The sequence below is a fragment of the Oculina patagonica genome, chromosome 2, assembly GCF_052425735.1.
Source record: "Oculina patagonica isolate OP01 chromosome 2, crgOcupat, whole genome shotgun sequence".
NCBI lineage: Eukaryota > Metazoa > Cnidaria > Anthozoa > Scleractinia > Oculinidae > Oculina > Oculina patagonica.
The window spans coordinates 29,083,855-29,100,677 of record NC_135759.1 but is presented as its reverse complement, the minus strand read 5'-3'; the positions used below and the strand labels follow the sequence as shown (position 1 = coordinate 29,100,677).

General features: G+C 38.4%; 3 protein-coding genes across 3 annotated transcripts; 2 read left to right on the top strand and 1 right to left on the bottom strand.

The window, feature by feature from the left end:
- Window positions 1-1,893: 1,893 nt before the first annotated feature.
- On the bottom strand, window positions 1,894-5,487 carry LOC144643974 (trace amine-associated receptor 7d-like). Its single transcript, XM_078503373.1, has 2 exons — window positions 4,954-5,487; window positions 1,894-3,356 (listed from the first exon to the last, which is right to left on the bottom strand). The coding sequence occupies exon 2, from the start codon at window positions 3,350-3,352 to the stop codon at window positions 2,369-2,371; it is 984 nt and encodes a 327-aa protein (XP_078359499.1). The 5' UTR covers window positions 3,353-3,356; window positions 4,954-5,487; the 3' UTR covers window positions 1,894-2,368.
- Window positions 5,488-8,110: 2,623 nt separating this feature from the next.
- LOC144643988 (uncharacterized) lies at window positions 8,111-12,282 on the top strand. The gene is made up of 2 exons (XM_078503388.1): window positions 8,111-8,219; window positions 10,036-12,282. Exon 2 carries the CDS (start codon window positions 10,056-10,058, stop codon window positions 11,064-11,066), a length of 1,011 nt encoding a protein of 336 aa, XP_078359514.1. The 5' UTR covers window positions 8,111-8,219; window positions 10,036-10,055; the 3' UTR covers window positions 11,067-12,282.
- A 2,538-nt stretch (window positions 12,283-14,820) lies between these two features.
- LOC144641941 (uncharacterized) lies at window positions 14,821-15,743 on the top strand. Its single transcript, XM_078500955.1, has 2 exons — window positions 14,821-15,191; window positions 15,455-15,743. Exons 1-2 carry the CDS (start codon window positions 14,884-14,886, stop codon window positions 15,579-15,581), a joined length of 435 nt encoding a protein of 144 aa, XP_078357081.1. The 5' UTR covers window positions 14,821-14,883; the 3' UTR covers window positions 15,582-15,743.
- Window positions 15,744-16,823: the final 1,080 nt, after the last annotated feature.

The window sequence follows — 16,823 nt, the reverse complement described above, 5'->3', positions numbered from 1 at the left end:
ACAATAGCTTCCATTTGGCGCGACAATATGCACTGATTTGCAAGTAATTTTGTCGGCGTTCAAAATATCTAAAGCCTGTTCAAAATGTTCACTTCTATCCAATTTAATAATTTACTCGGGATGAAATCAAGGGTGCGAACGTAAACGCAAAGTTGGAAAATTGGTCTGAAGAATATCACCTGAAATTTTCCAGTTTTAGCTGGCGTGTTGACGTGTTTAGACCAATCACATGAGAGAAAAAAAAATGATGGATTGCAAGGAACTTTTATTCGGGACGTGGTAAATTGGTAAATTGTCGCGTCAACGTGGCGAACTGAGCCGAATTTTTTTCACCTCGAGCTACAAAAAAAGTTATTGAGAATATGATTACTTCGCAGCGTTAAGTCCGGAGAACTAATGACTAAAGGTGGATTTCCACTGTCGCGTTTTTGTTTACGCACGTTAACGGGCGTAAAAATTATAAACGTGCGTAAAATGAAATTTTACGCGCGCGATTACGTGCGTCGAATTTACGTTGTCCAATTTCCAATGCCACGTTTTTTCCAGGTATTTACGCACGTGACGCGACGTTTACGCACGTAGCGATTTGGGGGGTTTTGAAAAAAGTTGAACCGAGTTCAACTTTTTTCGCGGCTGTCTGCGGTTACGCAACGATTTACCCAATCATACTTTAGGATTTCGTCACATGACACCACTTACCATGTGGAAAACCATTTTGTTTTAAATCGCCCATCGATTTACTTGGGGAAACATTCAGATGTAAAAACACTACTTATCGAGAAAGTCTTAACATTTAAAAAAAAAATCTATAGCACTGGCTACAGAACTAAATTACACGAACGCAGTAGTGAAAGAAAACGCCTGGCGTCAGATCACGTAGACTTTGAACCGAGAATCCGGGAAGGTCGGCTCAAATCCTCTTTTACTTGATGGTGTCTTTCGGAAGTATTTATAAAATGCCTCTTGGTCATATTCACGCATTTCTTTTTCTAGCGTTTGGTACAAAGTGTTTTCATGGCAGCCATGTTGGAAGAGTCAAACAACAAGATATTTGCATAAAAATGTCAATGATTTTTTCCCAAAGGAAAAACAACTTATTGTTTCACTTCTCCAATATGGCCGACAATCACGCACTCTATTCACCAACTTGATAATTCAGTATGGCGGGCTTTTACGCACGTTCAACGCGCGTAAAAAGGAAACGCTTTTTATTACTTTTTACGCGACAGTGGAAATTTGCCTACGTATCTTTTTTTACGCACGTTTTACGTACGTAAATATTTACCCGTCAGTGGAAATCCACCTTAAGAAAGCGATCCAATTTGATATAAAAAGCACAGGCGCAAGCATAACAACTCTTATTTCACCGTGAAGCACAAGCACAAGGATCTTTCTGTTTTCTTTTTTGTGCTTTCGCTCGTGCTTGCGTTCGCTTTATGCCGTGTGAAAATGAAACACCGCATAAACACAAGGAAACTTGCTTTGTATGGTCGTGACTGGCCAATTACAGTACTCGTTCCTGATTGTAGCAGTTATTGCACTTAGTTGAATTTTAAGTAATCGAGAATTATTCTCAATTAGGACAAAGAAGAATGAAAAAATTCTATTCTATCCCCCCCCCCCCCCCCCTCCACACCGTAACTTTGAAACCGTTTACTGATGGTCACCAAATTAACACAGGATGATGTAGACAGTAACTCTAGTCATTATGACGTCACATGTAGGACTCGCAAATAAGAAAGTCAACGAAACTTTCCCCTCGTCAAAACAAAACTTCAAGACACATTTTGAAGCAATTCTTCTTGGTCAAAGTAAAGTTCATCACTTGGTCCATTTACTTATGTTTTCATGCAAAAACGACGGTTGAAAATATTTTTCGACTTATTCGAAGTCAAACAGAGAACATTTTATTCTTATATATTTTTGGCAATCCATCAAAGTTTAAGGTTTAAAGTTTAAGGTTCTGTTTCGTAATAATCCTCTCCCACGATATCCTTTATTGCATGCGCATTTAGTAGCCGTCATAATTAGCTCACTTGAATGTGACGATACGTTGTGAGCGCTCTCTGTGAAACTAGCAAAATCACACGTCTGATGTTTATGACAAACAAAGAAATTTCTCAAAAAACATCGGAAATTGACAACGTTTACCGGCATGGCTCGATATTCTGTATGAGCTCATAGGACGGGCTATTCAAACATGAATACAGGAGCACATTAAAAGAGAAGAGGCCAATTTGGTGAAGAAGACCAGCTAAAATCGTCATTCCGCAGTAAAAAAAAGTAAGCCTTTTTTTTTGCTTCACATCCTTTCATTTGCATCATGGAATAAGCCTACAACGACGCTTTTATTGAGCTGCGATTATAGTCATAACTGATTACTAGAAGCTCTAGACGAACGTTCCATCAGATGGAAGCTTTCCCTCGATCGACCTCTTGTCTTTCGACACGTCTTGCACAGTTCTTTGCGAATATCCTGCTTTAAGAACGCATAAACGGCGAAGTTCATTCCTGAGTTTAGTAAAATGAGAAGCCGTGAGATTTGCACGATAGGTGCAGACACAGTACACGGGAGGAAAGCTCCGCATATGGCACGATACACAGAGGGGATCCAACACAACACAAAGAATGTTATAACAAAACCGAGTATTTTCACTGTCGAAGAACGCTCGCGACCTCCTTGGGACTTAACTCGCTCGCATTCGTCTTCCACGTGATTAAATCGCAGCTGAGAAATGTGTTCGGCCGATCGTCGCCACTGTTTCATAGCCGCAAACAATATTCTAGTGTACGCGTAAACTAAAAAGATCGAAGGCAGGAATGACACGAGGAAAATCTGAATAAGCGTGAGAACTTTATTAGCGGTGTCTTGTATGTTGGTTGGAGCTTTAAGCCAGAAAAGGCTGACGAAGGTCAAAATCCCTGGTAATATCCACGACAAGGATATAAGACCAACTACCAGTTTTGACGTCATGCGTCTAGTGTATTGTAACGGAGATAACACACAGAGATAACGGTCAAATGTCAGCACGCAAAGGCAACATATCGATACGTTGACTGGATAGTTGTAAAAGGAACCGCGCACCACCAATGGCCAAATACACATGGCAGGTTTCCAAAGACAAATGAGTTCCGATGGTGTAATAATTAAGCCAGTGCAAAAGTCAGCTGAAGCCAATGACAGAACATACCAGTTTGCTGTGCAATGTAACCGTCTCCTGGTACAGATTAACCACATTACTACACCATTTCCAAGAACAGCCACAATGGATATGATGGCCTTGAGAGACCAGTAAGCCACACTTGGTAGAAGTACTTCACTTGATGAAACGCTTGAATTCGTTTCGTTCATCTCACTGTTGTCAGAAATAAAAGAATAAGTTCCCAATGTGAATGTAAAAAGTAAACCACGATAGCCTTGGTCCTCTAGTTAGGGGTATACGGAACACGCTCTTTTAATCGACTTCCCGTTATAGGGTCGTTATAGTTTATCAAAGACTGTGATATGCTTACACAGAGAGTACGCACAATTCGCAATTCTACGATTCGAACATCAGCAGTGTAAAAGTTACAGCCTTGTTTATGTAAATCGCACCAGAAATACAGTAAAATCCCACATACAAGCAGGGCCGTAACCAGACCTTTGCCATAGACGACGCAAAATCTTTCTAGGGGGTTCTAAGGACATGCCCTCCAAGTGCCTCGTCTTACCTCTTGCTAGTTACGGCCCAAATACAAGGACCTACAGGTTAAGAACCTGTTAGGGGATATTTAGACCCTTTACATAAGAACCTGTTTAAGCCTTCTTATTTTATAAAATTCAGTTAAAACTTAAGAAATTTTTTTTGGTAATTTTGATATTTTTAAATATATGAAATACGAAAACCTAGAATAAGGTTTTTATTTGATTAGTTTGTAGTCATCAAGCATAATAAGATGCATATTTTGTATCTACGATATACCGCACCAAAATTCTACCATCAACGAGCAACGGGTTTTTTTCTCAAAAAATTAAGATGGTTTCCGCACAATTTTCGAGCAACAGGCAAGTCCCCGCCAGTGTGCCCGCCCGGTGGAGGCCCGACGTTGCGCCAGTTCACAGGCGCGCGTCTTTCGGGTGCTTTCCTTTTGGGGGTCCGTCTGGTCTTTCCGTCTGCTGGTGGATTTTGGCTCTCTTCTCGCTCAGCGGATCCGTCTTAAGAACCTAAATAAGCTAATTTCCCAGGAAAACACTAGTTATATAGGAACTTTTCAGTAAGACTAACTTTGAAAAATTCAGGTTCATTATTTTAACTTGGTTAAAAATGGAAGAATTGGGTTTGAATTAAACTCGACTTGAATTTTACGTGTGATGTCTTTTTGCTGCTTGCGTCTACTAACTGTTTGCAAACCATCTTCAATTAAAAATTTAAAAAAAAAATGTTAGAAGATCCTGCAAACCTCAAAATGTTCCTTATCATTATAATTGTTTACCAGTTCATTTTACATAGGACATGGAGTTTCACTCGAAAACTTTCAGCTATGACAGCTAACGGTCGAAGACTTGATAATTTCCAAGCTTTCTTGAGCCGAATTAAGGCGAAGTGCACGGAAAAGGATAAGGAATTTAGTTCAAAAAGACACGATGCGTTTAATTGTTAAGGTTTAGTCGGCTTCATTACGGACAATGTTTGATGGCATTACGCCAATGTCGATCCGAAGAATCATCTACAATATACCCCCAAAAATACTGCAAAACACAATGTTACAATTGTGTAGTTCTAGGTGAAGAGTTTCAAGTCAACTGACCAGGTGAAACAAAAGAAAATCTATCCATAACTGGAAACAAAATGTATCAAACCTATTTTACAACACCTTTAGAAGAATATCTTAGAATAAAATTAACTATGGGGTAAAAGATGACGTCTGTAGCACTCAGACATTATTCAGTGCTATAAACCGTGTACTACTCACCTTGAACTCAAATTTGCAGGGATGTTTATATTCTGAGTTCTATGGACAAAACATTCAGGGACTAGGTTTAGAATGTCAAAGCAACAACCATGGTTGTATTTTATTTGTCACATTTAGGCAAGTGCACACAATGTGACATCTTTGCGGCCTGTGTTTGTTTTATTCTGCGTTTCAATTAAGAGAACATAATACATTTTACTTTCAAGAAGCAATTTTAACAACAGTATAATCTGATCTATCTTTATTTTTAAATATTTGGACGTCTGCCGGGAAACCCAATTATTACAAGTTCTTCCAAGCAAAAGACTCACGGTTTTTGCATGAGAAAAGAAAGAAAGTTAATACGACATGCAAGACAAGAGGTGATACCTAAAAATAAATTGCAATTCTGTATTTTGAGTGCGCCTTTAACGCTATTTGGACAGGTGAAAAATAGCACAAACTCCATGCTACTGTGTTTTGGGTAGTTCATTTTGGCATAAAAGTACCGTATCCTTCTTCATTTCTATTTTTTAATAACAATATCTAATAACGTTACACAATCAATGCGGCTTACTAGTTCTAGAAACGATATATTTCTGTATATATTATTGAAAAGAGACCGCTTTTTAATTCAAACCTTTATGTTATATTTACGCAGATTTATTATTTCATTGCTGCCTTGTACCACCTAGTAAATAAGACGACGATAAAGTGAAATATCAGAATACTGACAATATAAAGAATGACAAAACCACATTGAGTCAGACACTAAGATCTAGATTCAGCAATGTTTTTTCCCAACTTGTTGGGCCATCCCAATAAAATGTTTTGTTTCCCATCGCCTCGTCTCTTGTGATAGTGGGTCGGTCGGTCGGGCAAAAAAAAAAAAAAAAAAAAAGATGGAGCTTGAAGGAGGAAAGCCTCGGGTTACGAATGAGAAAAGGTGGCTATTTCGCTCGTTATATTTCCGTTATTCTTTCTTTATTCAAAATTAAAGGCAAGGACATCATAATGCCAATTGTTGTTGATAAAACAAGATCGTGTGCTTGTAAATTAAAGTACTTGCTTCTTTGACTAGTGAATCTGCATTTTTTTTTTTTTTTTTTTTTACTTTTTGAAAAAAAAAAAATGGGTCGGTCGGGCGATGGGAAACGAAAAATTTTATTGGGATGGCCTTGTTTGTTTCCCAACCCGATACGAAAAATTGTAGTTCTTATTGTGAATTGCGCCAATTCACAATAAAAATTTATTATTCGTCGTATACAGTGTTTTCACATGATTGGTGTTCCGATGAAACGGCAGCCGTGTTGGTGTACCAAGTCTTTTTTATGTAAACGCCTCTTTTTGTTCCTATTAATTTGCATAGATGCTGGTCACCTGAGTGAGAATGCTTCATTCCCAGACAATACTATAGTGCTTATTTGTGTATTTAAATATTATATTTACCATATTTAGCACAAAACGTGAAGTAATTCTGATTGTTTGGGCATAAATTTCAGTGAACGGAAATTATACGGCGACCTTCATTTGAACTGGACGTTAATCGTGTGTTACTTTTTTTTTCAAATTTTACTGTTCAATTCTGATAGTACATGCAGTTGTGGCTGTACATGGCTAGTTTGAATTTGATGTCACTCTCTTATATCTATTCCCTGAATTTGACTTTTTTTCACTTGGTCCTGTTTCATACAAATAATCAACAGGTTAATCCAACGCTTTGACTATATTACTAGTCAAAATGGCCTTGCAATGTGAGCCACAGAGGAGTTCAGTGTTGACCGTCTTAATTATATATCTCATCAAAAATCATACGCCCACGACTGTACAAGGGGGTTGATGGACACCCCTCAACCCCCTTTTAGGTTTATAAATTACTTAACACTAAAAATAATTCTGTCTTACGTGGACAACCTTGAGCTATCTGTATACAAAGTTTAATGGTTATTTGCTGGTTATTATGGTCTATTATGTCACATAACCTCAAACGGCGTCCTTACAAAGGTAGGGATACGGTTGCATTGGAGAGCAAAAGAAGAGACTTTTTGATGCGCATCACTGAGGAAACACTTTCGTTTATTCATCTTTCAGAAGAAAGAATCGAAAGTTGTTTATCGGGGACAATTTAATTTAGAATGGGGGTCCTGTAGCGGAAATTATTATTTAACGAAAAAGCCGTTTTTTGGTTTTATGTCTGAATTTCCCAGGTCAGGAATTTCACCGTTTTTGCGCTCGCTGTACGCGTTTTCTCGCCGCTTCTCCAACTCCAATTCTGTGTCCTCTCCTCCCTCCTCCCTTTCGCGCTGTTTTCTTTTTTTTTTTCCTTTCTTGCGCCCCGCAGTCGTCTTTCTCTACTCACTTCTGTCAGATTTTCCACTTGGTCTGTCGGTTTTTCTTTTCCGCGCCGTCCTCCACCGGCCTCTCCTCTTTCTCTTTCTCGCGCGCCGTTTTCCTACCTTACGGCCTACTCTTCTTTTCTCTAATATACTTTGTAACGATGTGGCTTACCATTTACAGCATCAATTGTTAGAACCAACTGACTTTTTAAAGGCCTTGCTTTAGCGAAAGGTTTCTCTCACATCTTACCTCAGATTTCGATCAGATTGGTCGATGCTGACATTATGTTTCTAATAAATGATTTAAGTTAAAGCAAAAGGATGTCTTATCTGAACTCCGCCGGTTGTCTCTGCTGTCGCCTCAATCGTCGAAATAACTGCAGGATCCCACAATCCCAGAGAAACATAAAACAATTCTATCGCTACATCTAGTGTGATAGGACATTCATTCAGTCAGTAAGCTCTAGACATCGTACGATACATTTATTTTGCATTACTTTAACCTGCGTTCAGGCGTTCTTTTCTGTAGAACGCCTGCCTGATCGCAGGTTAGCATTACAAGCGAATTAGTCTCCTTCGCTGCCGCTTTATTGGGTTCGTCACGCACCGTGAGTGCTGCGTGACGACCCAAATAACGGTTGCGAATGAGACGACTTACGAGTTTGTCAAAACAACAACAAAGTAAATATTAATCCTAAACGGACCCTGAATTACAATTAGCAAAATTGCATCTAAGATCTTCAAAAACACCGAATTTACACAGACTCAACGTAACTTAATGCGCGCGGTTCTGTCCCAGTGGTCAGCGGATAACGTAATTTGCATGGGATTGAAATGCATGCACGCAATGCTGCATGTTAAATATTCGCAAAGCTGTTTGAGTGATCTCGAAAGTGCGACAGCGCCATCGCCAAACTTAACAATAGCGAAAGTTACACATTCAATGTTAAGGTATGTTTTTTTTTATCTTGACGTGTAATTTTAAAACGTTCACTTGTTTTGTCCCTCGCCAATTGTTGCATATTGTTGTTAACCGGACGAAACATTTTTACGTGCAATGTGACCCAGAGCCTAAAGACCCTAAACATAAAAGTAAACACGCTACAATGTAGTTGGATCGACTGGCTGCTGCTCGAATGGGTTGATGGAACAAGTTTTACGTATTGTCATTAACCATATTTCCTCGGGATTAACTGTCTTTGATATTAACAATAACAAATAACAACCCGTTAACAAACGCTCAGCTAGTTATTATATGAGACATTGGTCTGAATCGCATCCATTGTGACTGATAATTTATACTGATTTACTGATCCATCATCTGTACTGCTTTCGACATTATCTTGTACTGCATAGAAAAAAATGCCTTTAGAGGTGCTGAGGAACAAATGAAATTGCCTTAATTCAACTCTAAGTAGTTTGCGTAATTGGTAAGAGGGATACAGGCCAAAACAATGCGGTTGAACGATGATTCATCACAACAGTGTTACGGGTCATGTCTTCTATATCCAAATTAGCATATTGATGTTGAAGATCAATATTTCCCATTTCCTAAACCAGGCTGTGCATATGTAGCTAGGCAGTATTCGTCTGAATGTGAATGTCTTTAGACATAGCCTATAGCGCGGTGTAGGTTGTGTTTAGGAAAAATATACACGGACATCTAAAACGATGATTAAATATTCATAAAATTCTACTTTCGATCCCTATCAAAGATTATGAAGCCCTGCAGTGAATTTTTAAAAATACTTAAATAAACCGCGCTTTGTGGGTTTAAACCCATCCAATACTCACATAAAAAATATAAACAAATATAAAAAGGTAAATATTTTTAATAACCATCGCCTTTTCTTTTACGCTTACCCAACAGACGTCTCAAATATGTTAAATTATCGACGGGCCGATTTGCCATGCGCCAGTGACCGTGTCATGACAAGTCTCCCTTGCATATTTTTTTTTATTGGGAGGGGAATGTCACGCAACGACGCACAAAGTTTGGATCGGAGTTTTAAAAATGTAATTTTACTGTTCCGCCAGTGGTAAAATGCAGCAATAAACCATTTTCCATAGCTAACAACACTTTGTAATTATTAATTTATAATTAGTTAAGGGACACAATTAATTTGCTTCATTGGATGTACCCTGCTCCCTTCTTTTCATCTATTATATTGTTATACTTTGACTAAATGTTAAATTGTTTATATTGTATTCCATTTTGGTAATACATTTATTTATTATTTATTTATGTATTATAAGTTTTTTTGTGGATTGGAGAAAGCATAAACTATAATTAATACATAGTCCAATTCGACTTGGAAAGATGACCCGCATGAAAACCAGCTAGAGCTGATGTGGCTTTATCCCTAAATATAGCCCAGGGCTCGAGCTCTTTTTGCTCTGCCGTGGCTGTGCGCTTTGTTTCCTGCCCTTCTCGCCCTTTTTGCATGTTCTTCTTGGGGGGGGGGGGGGGTCATGCGGCCTGCGTGTTCCTTTCTCCCCTGGGCTGTTCTCCTGTCGTCGCGTCCGAGCCGTCGTCGCTCGGGGCCCTTCCGTCTCCGGCTGTGGAGTCCAACCTGCCCCATTACGCTGTGCCCGGCGCCTGATAGGAATTTATTTTAATATTAATATCAAATTAACAGTCCTTTTAAATAGCAGCAGGAGACGAATAAATTGTCTAAAGGGGGTGTTGCAAAGGTGGGGTTTTAATTTTTTTACAAAAATCAACGTGAGATTAAAACAGAATTTATTCGTTTTTTTTTTTTCTCAGAAACAGTCATATAATTTAAGATGCATTTGGAATCCAGACTTGCAAACGATGAATACCGAAACTGGATTGAAGTAGGGCAAGCTCTGTTATTACTATCAGATGTGCTACAGTCGTTTGCAGCAAAGGAGATCAAAGCGTTGTACGATCTCATAACAGCCATGGTAGGGTCTGGAACAAAATGCCATTGTACCTATGCTCCTCGAAAGCATAATACACACAGCTGTAAGTGGGCTCAAGCCATCACCAGTTACCACCGTGATCCAACAAAGATTGCTTGGTGGGTCTCCAACAGTTCTAAATGGGACGATGCTGTATCGGGACCATCGGAAATCGCTCGGGTTTACTTCGGCGAGAAATCGATAGGCGGCTTACGATATCTACAGCTTCTTCGGCGGTGTTCCTACTTCAATGTCTCTGAAAGGGTCCTAAGTGATGTTGTTGATGTTTGGAAGAATCTATGGGGAGACGCACCCAATCAGAGACTTGGCCATGATGAGAAGCTTCGAGCAATCGATGCTATAACGAAGGTTCTGCAGGAACCTTTGTTTAGAAAAGATCCTAACACTAAAAAAGCCTTAAAGGACATTCAGTCGATTGGATTCTGGGATCGTCCCAGGGTTCAAACAGCTGAAGTAAACGTAGTGTGTAATTACCGAGAACTGTTAGAGAAGAAGAGGCAAAAAATGGCTAGAGATATCATGGACTTAGATACCAATCTAGAAAATATCGAATCCTTGTTGACAAACGTGCAGGTTCCAGGCCAACGGCAAACATCAGTACCTTTGCGCGATTCTCTATTCTGGCTTTTTAACTTTCTTGCAGTTAATTTTAAGCTTTTTACAAAGTCTCGAAAGGATGTTTCACAACAACTTATGTCAGCTATCTATCAGTTTCTTACCGTTTTTACCTTCTACATTTCCGTAATGCTGATTTTGGTTGTCGTTTGTATCCTTGTTGGCGGCATAGCAGCAGCTTTTGCTGCTGTAACTTGTAGTCGTTTTGCCGCATTGTTAAAATATGTTAAAATGTAGCAAGGCAGCAAGCATTATAAATATTCTGACTGACTGTCTCCGATCAATTACCCTGTAGGTATATGGATCGCCATGTTTTGAAGACTTAAGTTATAGTAAACAGAGAACACATCATCTTAGTGTTGAGGTTTAACCCGTATTATTGTGTTCTTTCTGTAAACAACCGACCAGCTCTCTAATAAAACTCGTGTTCGCTACTTTTTTAGTCTCAATTCACGATACTTAAAAGTGAACTGGACCGCTATAATATCATCGAGCTTGTCACGGAGCTAAAAATAATGAATAACGTGCGAGTGAGGGCTCAATAAAAAAAAAACAACTGAAAAAGGCTTCCTGTATGTAAAAAATTAGACAAAATTACCTTCAAAACGAAGGCAAAAACTAGAAATCCTCAATTTCTGTAGTAAGAAAAAAAATTAATATGAAAGAGGTTATAGTGAACCCTAAAATGATCAGCATGGTTACAAACTACTATATAGTGGAACTGGATTTCTCGAACCTCCAAAAAAAAAACCGAAAATAAAATTTGAGACTTCCGCCTTCTTCAAAGGAACCCGGTCGCGATTGCTTTCTTTCTGTTTTGACTACTTATCTTCTTATTTCTGTAAATCAATGTCTTTTTGAAGGTAAACAATTTTGGCCTGTCATATGCCAAAATACTACTTTAACCCTCGTCAATGGTAATTGGTTGAAGTGTTTACCCGCTTAAGAGCCAACGCGATATTTTTATTTTCTATTATTACTTTGACGTTTTTTGTTAATTGGTTTGCTGGTTCTTATATTTTCTTTCAACTTACCTTCAGCCTTGAAAGGAACTATTTTTCATACCTCTTAATATTAGTTTCTGGACTTAAAGTACTGATATAGTGCATTGTAACTCAAGTAGAATTGTCACGATGTCCACATAACGGTCAGGAAGTCGTTGTCACAATGGAAACAATGGAAACAACAATATATAAGTTCAGGCTCCGCTCACCAGTAGGTGGTTTTTAGGAGGTCTTTTCTGACCAGCGTATATCACAGATATTCAACGATATACTTTATGTAGTTGCCAAAATGCGACTCGTTGACAATTTGTTGACTAATAAATCAGCTATCCTAACCAACTCTGTGGAATAACGTCTGGCACTTCCGTGATAACAAGGTTTATAGTCAAGATCAAGTAAAGTCACAACATGTTTTTATTTTGACTTTCTGCCAACGAATATATCAGCTCCGTAACCGACCCTCGGTATTGCACATCAGCGTATCTTGTATTTTTAGATCATTTTTAGTGCATGCTCATTTCCGTTCCTACATTTCTCAGTTACAATTTCGTTTCAGAGTTAAAACGGATGTTTTAACTCGTTGATATTTACCGGACGGCTTTCGGCACCAATAAATATTGTGCCATACCTATTTTAAATGCTTTATATTCTCGAGTACTTTAAGCACATACTCGTAAATTTATAGAGTTATATATTGTTGCTCGCCGCAAAATAAGACAATATTTCAAGTTCTGTAGAAAATTCCATTGTCGCTTCGAGAGAACTACTTCACTAAGTATTTGAAACAGCTTAATGCATTGTTTCTGTGATACAATTTAGGGCAAAAATTTCGAAATTAGACACTGACAGAATACTTTGCAATGACATTTAATTTAATACCTTCCGTGCAAACAATTCTACAAACTGAAATATGTTAGAGTAATCATGACTAAGGCTCGTAGACGCTGCACGCTGCACACTGCACCAACTACGTCATTAAGTGACTTATTAATAATAACATAAATAACATAAACGCGGTGTAACACCGTTCATATACAATATTGAAACACCATTCCTTTTCTATTTTGCGAACTTGTATATTTGGAAATGTTAAGTTTTAGTTACTATGATTGGAATTGCGATTTTGCTTTTAACGATGGGCATTTTCGCGCAGTATCACCCTCTTGATCCCAAGCTACAAACAATTTAAACATAAAACAACAAAGTACTGTTCTATTAGTATATGTAAGGATGTAGTCAAATCATTCACTCGGTCGTCTGGCTCTCTCTCCTTCATTTCCCTTCACTTCTTCCTTCGCTTCCCCCTGCTCGTCTCTGCTGTGGTCTCCTCTCTTCAAGTGTGTGGTTTTCCTGTTCTTCGTCCCTGTCGTCTTGTCGTTCGGTCCTTCTCCGCTCCTGTGCTCTGCCGTTCTCTGGCTTTCTCGAGTCTCTGATCTCTTGTCCACTGTAGTCTTGGCGTAAGGCTTGGCCAAAAAGAAAGCAATTTTAACTGAAATTTTTATTACAAACCTCTGTATAGTATACCGTTGGCTTGCTCGCACTTACGTGTAATTTTCAAGCTCCTCGTCCCTGATTAGTCCCGCAAGTGATCGAAGTCAATACAAGTGCACCCGAATGCTAGCCCAATGAAGACAAAGTCGAAGCGATTTTGTGCTGTTGCGTTAAGCTGAAGCGTTGCGTTCGGTCAGGCCAATTAAACGCAGAGGAGTAAATCAAAGATTTTAAATTCAACTAAACTTTTCCAAGTTCAAGTTCCAAATTTAAGGAGTTGCATTTTTATAAATCTACGTAATACTATAGCATACCGCTACGTATATGCGTACAAGCAAAAGCTTATTACACTTGGGATACACATCTAGCTCATACTAGTGCTCTACAAATAAAAAAAAATCACATTTTAATAAAATATCAAGGGAAAGTTTATTTAGTCAACTTAACAGGCTGTATTGAAACTCGAATAAAACTCTTTATATTGAAGGGAATGAAAAGGCACTTGTCCTGTGTGGCATATTTTTAAATAGCCATATCATATATTGTGACCGTGAGAAATTCGCATAGTAGGGTCGGAAAAAGCGCGAAAGCTGTATTCGCCCTAAAGACAGCGTGCTCCAAAAGGCAGTTTGACTGTTAAGGTAATAGCTAATAAACAAAATGTTGGTAGATGTATTAGTTTGCAGTACTCTCGAGCAAATTCGGGGTGTCGATGGTAATACACAGTCGTAATGAAAATGTTAAAATCATCACAACGGCTTACACATCTCGAAAACTCCCTCTCGAAACATTTTCTTTTTAGAAAAAGAGTGATCATGCCTTTAAGCAATGTCTCCACGAAGCTGTCAGAATGAATGAATACAGAATGCCTCAATTTGTGTAGTGCATATACCCGATGGGAGCACTTTCGTGATTTATGAGGTGGGACATCTAATCGGTATTTTTTGATGGCACAATATATATTTATTTAATTTCTTTTTAATAGAGAATCCAAACCTCGCTTTGCGCGCCTTCCCGTAGTAGTACCGGAAAGAGCAACGCCGCTTTGCACTATTAGTAGTATTACCTCCAGCGGCACTCCAGGCAATATTGAAACCTTCCTTTACATCTCCAGTTCGTTCTTGCTCGGACTGGGTAAAAAGGCTCAGATGGAAATTGACTAAAAGTGACCAGTGCCTCAGCAAGTTGTAAAAAGTAAAGTAAAGCATTGTCATTTTTTAAGCAAAATGCCAAACGTCTAGCAAATTCCATGTAAGCATCGGTACGTTTGCGCCTATCGTGATTTATGACGTAATTGGATGTCTAACCGAAGAACGTTATCAAAACCTTTCAAAAACCACAGTAACAAAATCGTTTTATTTTAGGAACTAAGGCAGAAATAAAATCTCTTCTGAGAATCTTCTGAGGCAATTTTATATATTGTGTTTCAACGTGAACACCGAGAGCTAAATTTAAAACTTCATTACTTCCTGGTTGGTCTTTATAAAAGAAGCTTTAAAGCAGTCCAAATTGTCACTCATAGCAAGCTACTCAAACTACGCCAGCGAGCTTTCCATAAGATGAGAGGTATAGTGGTGTTTGCTCTTGTGGGATTGTTTCTTGGCTGTGCTTTGCAGGCCGTCAAGTCACGAATCCCGGACTCAGCTTATGATGAGTACAATGGAATAGAACGTGATGAACAGAAGCTGACCTCTCCGGATGAGTTCAATGACGAAGATAGCGCCGTAGAAGACGATAATGATGGCATGAATGATGACAATGATGAGAGTGATGATCTTGATGTTGAAGTCAAACCCGCCGATCCCTTTGAAGATGATGATGATGACGACGAAGACCAAAATGACGAAGAATTGGGAGAATATCAAAGGTAAGCGAGAAGGGTTTGTCCTGCAATAGAAACACACTTTCCCACATTTCGTTGCTGACACCATGCGATCACAGAGAAATTTCAGTGAAGAGACGTTTAATCCCTGTTCTTACATGTAAGTTATTTTTGACAAGAGAATCACTTCATATTCTCAAAGTTTGAACGTTTTACGATTAATATACCGTTGACAGCAAACCCTGGGAAATATATTCCTAATAGTATCTTTTTGGGAGTTTAACCCTGTTTCTTTTATCCTGTTTTAGTGAGAGGCAAGAGGACCCCCGACCCAGACCAGGCTGGTTCCGAAGGACGTTTCGTCGTCGCCGACTTAGGAAGATACTCAGAAAAGCAGTTCGTAAAATCCGTATCCGTTACCAGAAACGGTTTTAATGATGAGCCAAAAATGTTACCAAAGGTGGATGTCCTTAACAATTAAGAACACTTATAACTGATGCTAATAGTAATATTTTAATCTTGCACAATAATGCAATGAAGTTCAACCTGCAAAAATTGTTAGAATTAAACGTTTAAATAAATATCACCTTTGACGTTTATTTTGCTGTTGTTGTTGTTGTTGTTCTTGCTGTTGTAATATTCTTGTTGTTGTTGGTTAATGTTATTATTTAACTTAAATGGTTTGGTTGTGTCACTACACTAAAAAAATGCTCGTTTCATAAATGAACAAGAATGGAACTAGAGCTAGTAATTATACAGTTTTCAAGGCTGTAATTAATGAGCTCGAGGCTGTTGAATCGTTGCCGTCAAAAGAAATGGTAAAAGTCTTTTAATTTAATTTTAATTTTTTTTTAAACATTTGTAAAGCGCCTAGAGCAGGCCTGGATAGGCGCTATAAAAATATATTTATTATTATTATTATTATTTGTTATCCAACTAAAATTATATAGGTCATTAATTTTGACCAAACAAATGTTAGTCAAAAGGACCACGTTAGTAATGGATAGAAAATGCACTGACACGAAAACTTCACCCTTCGCTCCCCACCCTGTTAAACTACTTAGTTGGCATTGTATTCAATATTACAATTGAGTTTAAAGGAAACGACAGTTAACCGTAAACTTGCATTATTGAAACTCCCATCAAACTGTTAATATACAAAAGTATTAAAAGGCACATGTCCCTGGTGACATGACCCTGCGAAATTCGCATAGCGTTTTCGGGCTAGAGACAGCGTGCGTCAAAAAGCAGTTTTGTTACATGTAGGTGCTTTAGTTTGCAGTACTCGCGAATAAATATAGGTCGACAGTGGTATACTTCGCACAACAAAGTGACACAAGATATATATTTTCGTTGTAATGAATAATGAATAATGATCGGAACATCTCACATCCCCCCCCCCCCCCGTAACCCCCCTTTCAAACAAAGAAAAAATGCTTTTACATAAATCAGTAACAATGGACTTAACAAAAACATTCATGAAGTTGTGCCACAAGGAATAAGTACTGAACGAAGCATGACCAATTTTTTTGTGGTGCAAATATTTCCTTCCTGCTTTATGAGGCGGAAAATTAAAACGGAATGTTTTACACACCCCTAAATGTTGGCACCATATATTTTATTATCTGTCATAATAACAGAATCCACCTGACGCGCCTGTGTCTTAATGTGATTGTC

Coding starts and splice junctions, on each gene's coding strand:
- LOC144643974 (XM_078503373.1), bottom strand. CDS start 3,352: ATGAACGAAACGAATTCAAGCGTTTCATCAAGTGAAGTACTTCTACCA.
- LOC144643988 (XM_078503388.1), top strand. CDS start 10,056: ATGCATTTGGAATCCAGACTTGCAAACGATGAATACCGAAACTGGATT.
- LOC144641941 (XM_078500955.1), top strand. CDS start 14,884: ATGAGAGGTATAGTGGTGTTTGCTCTTGTGGGATTGTTTCTTGGCTGT. Junction 15,192..15,454: donor GAATTGGGAGAATATCAAAG/GTAAGCGAGAAG, acceptor ATCCTGTTTTAG/TGAGAGGCAAGAGGACCCCC.